Source organism: Salvelinus alpinus, chromosome 31 (genome assembly GCF_045679555.1).
Source record: "Salvelinus alpinus chromosome 31, SLU_Salpinus.1, whole genome shotgun sequence".
In the NCBI taxonomy this organism is placed as follows: Eukaryota; Metazoa; Chordata; class Actinopteri; order Salmoniformes; family Salmonidae; genus Salvelinus; species Salvelinus alpinus.
The window spans coordinates 23,058,621-23,071,262 of NC_092116.1; the positions used below are offsets into that span (position 1 = coordinate 23,058,621).

Genomic DNA, 12,642 nt, shown 5'->3' on the forward strand with positions numbered 1-12,642 from the left:
TGTTCCAAAAGAGTTGGAAAAGCAAGTGAAACACAAACAGTAGCTAGTAGAACTCAATGTACTTTCCACATTTCATTTATTCTCCATCTCCAAAACATCTTTAGAACATATTGACAATATTACAGATTACAAGAGAATCACAATGCAGAATTCGATGTCCAAAATTAGAAGTGTTCTGTAAACAAGACAGAAATAAAACAAACTAAATTTAAAAATACATTCTAGCAGATCAAACAGCAGATATCTCAGGCTAGCTCCAAGGCATACATCCTAAACAGATGTCAACAAACAATAGCCATCTGCACCCCTTTGTCCCATGTCTGTCAAACAATGGGAGGAGTGAGCCTCTTTCAAATCAATTGATTGTAAATCAAAGCCTGATTCACACATACAGGACAAAGCTGAGCTGTACTGGTTACATATCACAGCAAGCTGGAAAGGACAATGTGATTTGTTTTTATCCAAGCCAATGCAGTGGGCCTACGGTTTGGGTCAGCCATAAGTTATTGGGAAAGTGTTGTTCCATGCTCCAATCACAGGATGGGTCTAGGCTGCTGGGTCAGGAGGAGGCCGAAGCGTTTCTTCAGGGTCACCCGGTGCCTGGAGAACTTGTCATCAGGCGAGAAGCGGGCAGGATGGGCAGAGCTGGTGGGCTGGCCCAATAGATCCACCTTCTGTTGAGCCACGCCATGGGAGAACGTGAGGAAAGAGGGGTGAGAAGAAAAGAGAGAATGAACAAGTAGCTTGTATAACTTGTCACATAGCAAGGATGTTATAGTGTTGGACAGGCCCATTTTCTACATACAAGTTGTAGGGTCAGAAAAATAAGTTGTTTGGATACCTGGACCAATCCTTTGAGAAGCTTATGAATTGCATAATTAGTTGACGTGCCATCGAAGTAGGACATAAACACTAACGTTAGCTAACTAGCTAGTTAATCAGGACCTAGCTACAATAACACCATATAAAGTCCTAACTTACACACAATGTAATAACACATTCCATGAAAAATGCATTAAAATACTGAAAATATGTAGCTAATGTGTATAGAGCAGACACGATTCTATTCCACATTGAATACTGCTAAACGTTACAGTACAGTAGTTAAATTAAATAAATAAAAAGTAACTTTAGCTTGCTAACATACCTTCAGTGTGTAAACTCTCTCCCCATTCTCGTTCAAATAGAACTGCAGGAACATCGTGGTAAATAACTTGTGCTTTTTAAGAAATTTACTGCACCGACCAAAGTGGACTTGTTCACTTTTATTTTACAGAAAATGTATCTATAACGTTCCTGCGCTCCACGTGCAACTTTTTTATCCTTGGTAGAAACTACAAAGCGGATATCCGTAAGCAAAAGGATAGCTCTTCCGCAAAGCAAATCGGGAAAATGAGTTTTATTTGCAGTCCTCATACTTGAAAGAGTTTTCGTGTTATAATATTTTATAAACACAGTCTGTACAACATTATTATCATGTTCTGTTTATATATTCGTTTTTGTTGTCCCCAGAACGTTTGATCATCGTAACTATCTGAGTTAGAATCAGAACTCGAAATGTTTATTTTCAAAACAGAATGAACGAAAAATGCAAAATGATAATTTGCGTGTGCGCACAGATTGCAAAACATCGTCCAAAACAAATGCCATAACAGGTGAGTTTTTTAATATATATATATTATTTGACAACATGACGGAATAGCCACGGTATCATTAGGCTTCTCAAGTTTTTCTGATATTTAATCAAATTACGCAGTGGGATATCAATGTATTTTCCCTATTATGCTGGCTTTAAATACATCAGATTCGCCAGTCTCAATCATAAGAGGCAGCCTGTCCTGTGATAGTTTATGACACTTACAAAGTTAGCTTTATTACATAGTTTACATAGTTGTTTTCGATGCAGCTAGATCAGTGATGTCCTGGGTGGGGGGGAGACGACTCAGTCGGGGTCTCGTCCAACCCGGGGGACTGGGACGACGACGACTCAGTCGGGGTCTCAATTTAATGTTGCTAGTTAGAATAATAGAATACACAAGGTGCAATTTAGAAATTTGGTTGCGCATTAGCAGTCACTCAATTAGCCCATGTCAGCATTTTTTAGATTGGTAAATTATTCAAGCTACCAATCAGCTATCTACACTTGTAACCTAGTAAGCATGGTCGAATTAGTTATCATATTAAAAACTGCAATCATTTGCCTCCACCCTATGGCAAAATGTGTAGAATTGCAGGAAATTAGCTGTAAAACTGCAAATGGTAAAATGAGTAGAATTGCAGGAAATTAATTTATAAAATAGCAATACTTCTCTCCGCCCCATGGCATAAACTAGTAATTGTTTTGCTCATGGGTGTGGGTTCACAGACCCACGAGCCGCTGCAGCCAATCATAAAGAGTTCTGTTTTTTTGTGGCCCCAATCCCATCAAAGTTACCATCCCTGAGCTAGACTAGTTGTAATAGTCCTATTTCAGGGAGAGATTGAGACGCTCACTGACTCTCACTAAACAGAAACTCCCAAAGCTACAGTAAGTTTAGCATGAAATCAAATACTGTATGTTTTGTTAGGTGAAGAAATTCAAATTCTAGACCGATCCACTTTTGAAACAACCCCACAACCCACTTCTTTACCCCAGGAGGAAGGAGAAGGAACATCATCTCCCATGGACCTTGGCGATACAGAGACAGCATCCATACCAACTCCTCTTCCTCATACAGACCCGGATGAATCAAAGTCTGTAACGGTACAGCGAGCAAACCCAGACTGTAGGGTGGACTCGGAAAGGCCCATGTCTGAGTCAGAGCCACCACCTCAGATACTATGGGAATCACACCCTGCACAGACGGTGTCTATTTCTCCACTTCCTGACATAGACCCTGAAGAATCAGAGTCAGTTCTGAAGCTGGAGACAGCCCCAGACACTGAGGTGGACCCTGAAAACACAAACTCTGACTCAGTTCCATGTCAGACACAAGAGGAATTCGACTCAGCACAGAAACCATCAGAGCAGCGAGATCCAGTCCCAGGTTTGATCCTGCTGACTGATCTCCCCTTTCCAACTGTGTCAGAGACAGCACTGTGTCTAGTACCACAACTAGACCCATGTGACATGAGGGGCTCTGAGGATCCCATATCTGCTTCAGAACCACCTCAGATAGACGAGGGACCAGACCCTCGCAGGAATGAGCTGGCGTCTATGCCCAGGCCTACTCCTCATCCTCACATAGATTCCAGAGAGCTAGAGGCTACGCTGAAGCTGGGGCCAGACCTAAGTCCTGACACAGACTCAGAAAACCCAAGATCTACAACAGAGACACCGCCTGAGCTACAAGGAGAGCCCGACCCAGCCGAGATACCATCAGAGCAGCCGGCCACAGCATTGACCTCTATGTCTGAATCGGAGGTTGACCTGGCCTCTCCAGCTGTATCAAGTTCAGTGTCATGTGTTGGACAACCAGACTTGTGCAATGGGATGCGATCTGAAAATCCCATGCCTGCCTCAGAGCCACTTCAGTTAGAGATAGAAAAATGTCCTGATCTGGTCCAGATACAGGCTAATGATCCTCTCCCTCACCTAGACTCCCAGGAATTTGAGCCGGTGCCACCTCATAAATCCGACCCAGCACAGACAGGTCTACAGCCAAAACAGCCAGCCCCAGTCTCACTGACTGTCAAGACTGAGCCCGGTCTCTCTTCTCTGGCTATATTGTATCCAGCAGCATACATCCGACAAGAACCAGGTGTAGAGACTCTGCAGTCTGACTCACAGGGGAGGGACAGAATCATTGAAGGCTCCCACCTGCGATGTCTCCAACCACAGTCTCAGTCTCTCCCATACTTTCCACCCATACAATCACCAACATATTCACCCATACGGCCTCAGCAGTCTCCATCCATATCGAATGGCCCTTGTCCGATGATCTGTCACTCAATCCTTATCCCTAGCTGCCCTCCTCTGGATCTCCCACCAGACTTTCCTTCATATCACCCCCAGATTAACCATAACTGCCCTCAACCATGCCCTAATCGCCCCTCACTGACCCACCAACCGAGGACTAATTTCCTCTCACTAGCCCCCCAGCTACGCCCTAACCACCTCCAACCACCACCGCACTTCCAGCTCAGCCCATGCTTACCCGGTCCTCTCCCTGGGATGGCTGGTTCCATCCCTGGTTCTATCCCCAGCCAGCCCCCACCTCCCCAGGACTGGTGTCGCAGCGAGGGCTTCTCCTCCCGGGGGATGTTTGAGAACTACAGGTGGTGGCAGAACCTCCGGGACATGGCCAGCAAAATCTACCCCGACAGTGGACCTGACGCAGAGGCCCTGGCCTGCTTCTTCATGTGAGTTTTGGGGTAGCGTCTGAAATGGCACCCTTTTCCCTATGTAGTGCACTATTTTTCATAGAGCCCTGGACAAAAGGAGTGCACTCTATAGGGCACTTTCCATCCCCCTTTCCCTTAACTATTCTTGTTTAGCTAGTTTTTATGTAAACTCTTGCTCAGTGACTTGGTGCTGTGTATTGTTTTGGTAATACAGTCTTTATTACCACGTAATAACTGAATATAAATAGAAACCTTGTATCTTATTGACCTTTTATTTAAATATTTGCACTGTCACTATGCAGACTCACAGGGCCCTACACACTCACACACACAGTGTCACTCCAACACACACACAAACACACACACCATCATCTGCTCACTCACACATAATATGCATTTATACTGACTCTACACACACGCACACCTACTCACATACAAGCTGCTGCTACTCTGTTAATCTTATATCCTGTTGCCTTACCCCAATACATATCTACCTCCATCACTCCAGTATTCCTGCACATTATCAATAAATATGGTATAACTGACCCTGTATATAGTATGCTTACTAACTTCTTGTGTTCTTCATATTTTTATATCTTGTGTTTTTGTTCTACCTTGTTATTAATAGTATTACACTGTTATTGATTACTGCATTGTAGGGTTTTGAGTTAGCAGGAAAGACATTTCACTGTACTTGTGCATGTGACATTAAAACTTGAAAACGAAAAGTCTCTGAGTAGAGGACCCGTGAGTGAGAGTTGTAGAGGGTTTTGTTACAGTTTTGGCTACATAGTTATTGACCGTGATACCCCTAACCCTGTGTGTGTGTGTGTCTCTTCAGTCCAGTGATTCGTTCCCTCTGTCTCCAGTACCCCTCGCTCCTCTTCACCCAGGGCATCAGTGTAGCAGTGGCAGAATGGAGGAAGCTCTCCAACTACGACCGTATGGAGTACTACCACTTGGCCCAGAAGTGAGTCCACAGTGTGTGTGTGTGTGGTGCGTGTGTGCATGTCAGTCCTCACAAAACACAAGATGTCATTCAACTTTGGAACAGTTTTTAAGACACACAACTTTTGAAAGAAATGTTAACACTGACATGCCATCCAATTATTACCCTCACAATTTGTACAGTTTTGTAACTCCCATAGCTCTGCACCTAAAGAGCAATCTGGGATTGGTTCATCCATTTTTATACTTATATTGCCATTGATTCCATCCCCCAGATTGCTCCTTTAAATGTGCTTTTCGTGTTAACGTCAACAGAATGTTCTCCTCATAAAAGATGGAATGTTTGATTAGATGATCAAATAAGTGGGTAACTGCATCATTGTGGAATTACATTTAAGGCTACTAACAAAGATACCCTACTGAAGATATAAAGCTATGAATCATGTGGAAAGAGTTTATCAATTTAGATTCAATTTACATTAGTAGTTTCAAGTCTTAATGTCACGTGCACAAGTGCAGTGAAATGCCTTTCTTGCAAGTTCTAAACCCACAATGCAGTAATCAATATCAACGTAGTACTAAAAATAACACAAGGTAGAACAAAAACACATGAGAAAAAAAAATAAGAACACAAGAAGTATTTAAGCTATACTGAACAAAAATCTAAACACAACATGAAACAATTTCAAAGATTTTACTGAGTTACAGTTCATATGAGGAAACAGTCAATTTAAATAAATGCATCAGGCCCTAATCTATGGATTTCACATGACTGGGCAGGGGCGCAGCCATGGGTGACCCTGGGAGGGAAAAGGCCCAACCACTTGGGAGCAAGGCCCACCCACTGGGGAGCCAAGCCTAGCCAATCAAAACGAGTTTTTCCCCACAAAAGGGCTTTATTACAGACAGAAATACTCCTCAGTTTCATCAGCTGTCCGGGTGGCTGGTGTCAGACATGTACATTTTATTTTTATTTTTTACATTTAAGTCATTTTAGCAGACGCTCTTATCCAGAGCGACTTACAAATTGGAAAGTTCATACATATTCATCCTGGTCCCCCCGTAGGGAATGAACACACAACCCTGGCGTTGCAAGCGCCATGCTCTACCAACTGAGCCACACAGGACCATTATATATGTAATGATCATGATCAGCTTCTTGATATGCCACACCTGTCAGGTGGATGGATTATCTTGGGAAAGGAGAAATGCTCACTAACAGGGATATAAAATTGTTTGCACAGAATCTGATCTGTGCGTATAGAACATTCCTGGGTTATTTTATTTCAGCTCATGAAACATGGGGCCAACACTTTACATTTATTTAATTTTATTTAACCTTTATTTAACTAGGAAAGTCAGTTAAGAACAAATTCTTATTTACAATGACGGCCTACACCGGCCAAACCCGGACGACGCTGGACCAATTGTGCACCGCCCTATGGGACTCCCAATCACGGCCTGATGTGATACAGCCTACATGCTGCATTTATATTTTTGTTCAGTATGTATATATATATATACTGGGTCTGTTCCAGTACCATATTTACAATGTGCAGGGATACTGGAGTGACAGAGGGAGAAATGTATAGGGGTAGGATATATGATAAACAGTAACAGCAGCGTATATGATGATTGTATGTGAGTGTGTGTGTGCGTGTGTGTAGAGTCAGTAAAAATGTGTGTGAATGTTGTGTGTGTGTGTGCGTGTGTGTGTGTGTGTGTGTAGAGTCCTGTGAGTGTGCAAAGAAAAATGTAAATACAAGGGTCAACTCAGATAGTCCATGTAGTCATTTTGTTAGATATTTAGCAGTCTTATGGCTTGGGGATAGAAGCTGTTCAAGAGCCTGTTGGTGTCAGACTTGATGTACTGCTTGCCGTGCAGAAGCAGAGAGAACAGTCTATGACTTGAGTGGCTGGAGTCTTTCTTGGCCTCCCTTTCACACCGCCTGATATAGAGGTCTTGGATGGCAGGGAGCTCAGCACCCAGTGATGTACTGGACTGTTCGCACCAGCCTCTATAGCGCCATGCAATCGAGGGCGGTGATGTTTTCATACCAAGCAGTGATGCAGCCAGTCAAGATACTATCAGTGGTGCAGCTGTAAAACTTTGAGGATTTGAGGGCCCATGCCAAACCTTTTCAACCTCCTGAGGGGGTAGAGGCGCTGTCACGCCTTCTTCACAACTGTGCGCGTGTGGAACATGTTAAGTCCTTTGTGATTTGGACACGAGGAACTTGAAGCTCTCAACCCGCTCCACTGCAGCCCAGTCGATGTGGATGAGGGCATGTTCTACCCCCCCTGTTTCCTGTCGTCTGCGATCAGCTCCTCCCTCGATCAGCTCCTCCCTCGATCAGCTCCTCTCTCTCTAATATCTCTGAATGTAATTAGATTACAGACACTTTTAGCTTGTCAAAAAATGCTGTTAGTGGCCCTAAATGCCATGGTTGCATCCTAAATGGCACCCTATATGCTATAAAGTGGTAGTATATACTATACACTTCTTTTGACCAGAGCCCTATTGGCCCAGTCAAAATTAGGACACTATGCATGCGAAACGTGAGAATTGGACGACCTGGTAATTGATGCTCAGTTTCTGGTTGTTTCTCATAATATTTTACCAATATAGTAGTGCACATACGTTTTGATCACGTTAAAGTACGTTGGGGAATAGGGTGTCATTTGAGGTGTCTTTTGTGTGTGTGTGTGTGCGCGTGTGCTTGATCAACTCTAGATTCGTGGAGCTTGAGGTGGAGGAGGTGACAGCTAAGGAAAGGTCAAAGGTCATACAAAGGTCACCGTCAGGGACAGGTCAGAGTGGAGCCCAGGCTGAATTGAAAGGTCAGGATTCCTGCATGCTAACTACCACTGAGAGGTCACAATAGGTCACCAGCAATTTCACAACATTTTCCGGATTGACTAACCTTCATGTCTTAAAGTAATGATGGACTGTCATTTCTCTTTGCTTATTTGAGCTGTTTTTGCCATAATATGGACTTGGTTTTTTACCAAATTATCTTCTGATGGGCTGAAACGCATTAAGAAGGAAAGAAATTCCACAAATGAACTTTTAAGAAGGCACACCTGTTTATTGAAATGCATTCCAGGTGACTACCTCATGAAGCTGGTTGAGAGAATGCCAAGAGTGTGCAAAGCTGTCATCAAGGCAAAGGGTGGCTATTTGAAGAATCTCAAATATAAAATATATTTAGATTTGTTTAACTCTTTTTTGGTCACTACATGATCCCATATGTATTATTTCATACTTTTGATGTCTTTACTATTATTCTACAATGTAGAACATTAAAGAAATTAAGAAAAACCCTTGAATGAGTAGGTGTTCTAAAATGTTTGACCGGTAGTGTATAGTTAATTATATAGTTAAAGTGATTAACCAAAAAGTGAATTAATCATTTGTATCAATGAATAAAGCCACATGGTGTGGAAACTTTATGATGATCTCTCTCTCTCTTTCTCTCCCTATTTCTCTCTCTCTCCCCCCTCAGCAGGTTACACGGGGAAGAGCAGTGCCACCACGTCAGCCAAAGAGACAGAAACCAAATGCAACACAAGAGTTAACCAAGCCAAAGACAAAACTCAGAGGGCCACTAAGAGTGGCAGTGGTCCTAGAGTGTCCCGTGGTCGCCAACTAGGGAAAGTGGACATCAAGGTATTGACAAAGTTACTGGAAGCTAAACTTGTAGGATATAGACACTGTCCCAAAATGACCCAGTCACTCTTGTCAGATGCTTTAGTTGCAGTTAAACTTTGAGTTGGCATGGCCGTGTAGAAAGTTAAACAAAGGCAAACAATTTGTCTTCTTTCCTTAAGGTCCTGGAGGAACGTGCCCTCGGGGAGTACACGGCAGCCATGGAGGCCCTCCTTATTGACCCCACTGGGGTCAGGGAGAGGTTAGAGGTCAGAAATCAAGAGGAAGAGGGGGATGAGAAAAATAATGATGAGGGAGGAGATGGGGAAGGCTCGTTCACAGAGTACCTAAATGAGCTGTGCAGTCAGAAGGAGTTTGTCACTAAGGTAATGAACAGACAAAGGAATTGATGTGATGTATATTTGTCTTACAATCATAAGCATTTCCTGGTGGATTCTGTCTTTTCAGTCTTATAAATCGTATAATTTTATGATGGATTTTGAAGGTAACGGACAACAGTTGAGAAAAAATAAGAAACCTGCACACTGCTCTTGCTGGTATCCCTGCTCTCTATTAAGCTTTACATATTGGCCTCAAGGCCTTCGTCAGAGCTTTTGTGAGTGTTTGTAATTTGCAACCTTATGTAGACATTGCTCCACCCACATCCGTTCAATGCCCCGAATTGGGTTGGAGTCGAGGGAAAATAAGCAATTGTTACCAAATATAACAATGTGCATTTCATAAGTATTCTGATAAAGTGTGTACATAAAACGTATTAAAAAAGTCTTATCTAAGGGCGTCTCTTTTGCACCTACATGTACAGACAAACCATTTGATACGAAATTTGATCTGTTTAAATTCTTTCGCAAAATTAAACTTAAACATGTGTTTTCCCAAAACACTATTTCTGGCCTAGAAACCCAACGAAGAACTGGTACCCATTTTATGCCCAAAAGCAAATTCTGTCCTATGGTTAACAACTCCTCGATTAATACCTATTGTAGGTTAATGGAACAAGAAGCCATGTCAGTATATACGAGACAAACAAACCACATTCAGAAGAACCTCACCAGGACAGAAGAACATGTTTGGTTATCAAACCTGCAGACAAGGGCGGTGCTGTGGTTGTTTTAGACTATGAAAGATATTCAGAGACAACTCAGTAATGAACGTTTGTGTTGATCCCACACAGGTGTTCCAAAGGGACATTAGCTCTATTCTGGAGCCCGATTTAAACAACCTTATATCATAACCTGAATATGAATACCTTTGCCATAAATGTGCCATACTTCCATGCCTGTACATTTTGCCTAAATTAGGGATTTATCCAGGCAGACCAGTGGTTGCAGGAATAAGCACAATGTTAGAGCCATTGCTGAACTTTGTTGACTCTTTTAATTAAATCTCATGTGCAAGCATTGCCATCATATGTGAAAGACTCTACAGACTTCATAAATAAGATTTCACCAATAACGGGATTAACAGAAGACAGTATTTTGGTCACATTAGATGTCAAGAGTCTATATACTAGCATTCCCCACACGGGGGGGCTGGCAGCACTAGCTCACTATTTGAGAGACAGAGATACTAACGAATATCCACCAACAAACTTTATTCTAGAGCTGGCTGAATATGTTTTGACGTATAACTATTTTAGGTTGATGATGAATACTACCTCCAAACGAATGGAACATCGATGGGCTCCACATTCGCTCTGAGCTATGCTAACCTTTATGTGGGTCAGTTTGAAGAACGTTTTGTTAACAATGAAAATGAAAATCAATTTTTGAATGATGTCCTGAAGTGGTATCGATATATTGACGACATGTTTTGCATATGGGAAGGAGCGGGAGAAGAGCTGTCAGACTTTATGGCATTACTCAATGACATTGACCCCAATCTCAAATTCACTATTGAATGTGACACTAACTTGGTCATTACCTCGATATGTGGATTGAGAAATCAAATGGAACCCTGTTTACCACTCAGTACAGAAACGAAACGTACATAAATAGTATATTACAGAGAGACAGATTCCACCCTGAGCCATTAAAAAGAAGACTTCTAAGAAGCCAGTTTTTCAGACTTTGCCTTATATTCCACTCCACCGAGGACTGTCTAGAAAAAGCAGCGGAGATGTGCAAAATGTTTCAAAGAAGAAGCTACACTCCACAACGTGTGGATGAACCTCTTAATTTGGCGTTAGGGAAAACACGAGATTAACTACTACAAAAAATACCCACTAGACACTAGAGCTAAAGAACACTCCGTAATGTTCACCACCACATATACTTTGAACTCGCGCAAAGTGGGAGATGCGGTCAAGAAACACTGGCATGTTTTATCATCGGACCCAGATTTTCCAGCTGAATTTAAGAACCCACCATTTATTGTATATAGGAGAGGTAGCAATTTACGCGACAAATTGTTCCATGCCAACAGCCAACCACTTTTACGCCCTCTTCTGAATGGTAGCTATAAATGCAGAGGATGCGCACAGTGCAACAATATGATGAAGTGTGAATATTTCAGCCACCTACATACAGAAAAACGGTTCCAAATAAATGACATTATTATGTGCTCCACCACCTATGTTATCTACACGATTAAATGTACATGTGGGCTGTGTTGTGTAGGTAAAACCTCTCGTTCTCTCAAACAGAATTAGTGAACATAAAAGTTCAATTAGGAGAAACGACAGGAATTATCCAGTCGCAGTACATTTTAATGACCTAAAACATTACATTTCTACCTTTAGATTTTGTGGCATAGAGAAAGTTAAGATATCACACAGGGGAGGTGATATAAATAATACTCTGAGTAAAAGAGAATGTTTTAGGATTTCCACCCTCCAGACATTAATTCCTAAAGGTCTTAATGATGAAATGCCTGTATGTCATGTTATAAATGTGAACATGAATTAATGCCTCCACTTCAGATGACTGACGTTGTTCTAGCGCTGTACCCACTGATTTATGAAAACTTACTTGATGGGTTATGTCCTCATTGTGGTTTTACAGACGTGTTTAATACGTTTTATGTACACACTTTATTAGAATACTTATGAAACACACATTGTTGGTAACAGTTGCTCATTTTCCCTCGACTCCAACCCCATTCGATGCAGTGAACGGATGTGGGTGGAGCAATGTCTACATAAGGGTGCAAATTATAAACACTCACAAAAGCTCTGACGAAGGCCTTGAGGCCGATACTGGGGTTGGATTAAATGCGGAAGACACATTTCAGTTCAATGCATTCAGTTGAACAACAGACTAAATATCCCCCTTTCCCCTTTTATTTTATTTGACAATTTAAAAAACATGTTACACCTGGCAACAGCTACATTTACTAAAAACTGTTGAGGGTATAAACCAGAGGAGGCTGGTGGGATGAGCTATAGGAGGACTGTCTCATTGTAATGGCTGGAATTGAATTAATGGAACTCAAGCATGTGATTTCCATGTGTGGTACCATTCCATTCCTGCCATACAATGAGCCCGTCCTCCTATAGCTCCTCCCACTAGCCTCTGATGTAGACACAATAAAGTCAATAGACTTGTTTTCCATTGTGGTCCTCCATTCATTGTGGATGATGTTATTGTTTCTTTTTCACACATGATAAGCTAGTATTCAAACAACAGTTTAATTCTGTCTTTCCTGTAGGTTGCAGCAGTTGATATTTGGGGTTTTGATACCAGCACCCCTCTGTGTTTCCCTCA

The 12,642-nt window shown here is 42.1% G+C and overlaps 2 protein-coding genes across 6 annotated transcripts; one reads left to right on the plus strand and one right to left on the minus strand.

Annotated features, from left to right (window-relative positions):
* Positions 1-59: 59 nt before the first annotated feature.
* Positions 60-1,287, minus strand: LOC139561074 (H/ACA ribonucleoprotein complex subunit 3-like). Its single transcript, XM_071377908.1, has 2 exons — positions 1,148-1,287; positions 60-674 (listed from the first exon to the last, which is right to left on the minus strand). The coding sequence occupies exons 1-2, from the start codon at positions 1,199-1,201 to the stop codon at positions 534-536; spliced, it is 195 nt and encodes a 64-aa protein (XP_071234009.1). The 5' UTR covers positions 1,202-1,287; the 3' UTR covers positions 60-533.
* LOC139561072 (uncharacterized) lies at positions 630-9,782 on the plus strand. 5 transcript variants are annotated; one of them, XM_071377901.1, is made up of 6 exons: positions 630-713; positions 2,636-4,341; positions 5,165-5,293; positions 8,006-8,112; positions 8,778-8,941; positions 9,103-9,782. In XM_071377901.1, the coding sequence occupies exons 1-6, from the start codon at positions 690-692 to the stop codon at positions 9,328-9,330; spliced, it is 2,358 nt and encodes a 785-aa protein (XP_071234002.1). In that variant the 5' UTR covers positions 630-689; the 3' UTR covers positions 9,331-9,782. The 5 variants fall into 5 exon arrangements, 3 of the variants coding, with proteins under 3 accessions (XP_071234002.1, XP_071234003.1, XP_071234004.1); XM_071377902.1 differs by having other exon boundaries at positions 8,781-8,941; XM_071377903.1 differs by lacking the exon at positions 630-713 and adding an exon at positions 1,364-1,655.
* The last annotated feature ends 2,860 nt before the right edge of the window (positions 9,783-12,642 follow it).

Excerpts from the sequence above, each read along its gene's own strand:
- LOC139561072 (XM_071377901.1), top strand. The coding sequence starts at position 690 with ATGGGAGAACGTGAGGAAAGAGGG. Across the intron at positions 4,342-5,164 it reads GCCCTGGCCTGCTTCTTCAT|TCCAGTGATTCGTTCCCTCT; the intron begins GTGAGTTTTGGG and ends GTGTCTCTTCAG. Across the intron at positions 5,294-8,005 it reads TACTACCACTTGGCCCAGAA|ATTCGTGGAGCTTGAGGTGG; the intron begins GTGAGTCCACAG and ends GATCAACTCTAG.
- LOC139561074 (XM_071377908.1), bottom strand. The coding sequence starts at position 1,201 with ATGTTCCTGCAGTTCTATTTGAACGAGAATGGGGAGAGAGTTTACACA. Across the intron at positions 675-1,147 it reads AGAGAGTTTACACACTGAAG|AAGGTGGATCTATTGGGCCA; the intron begins GTATGTTAGCAA and ends GTGGCTCAACAG.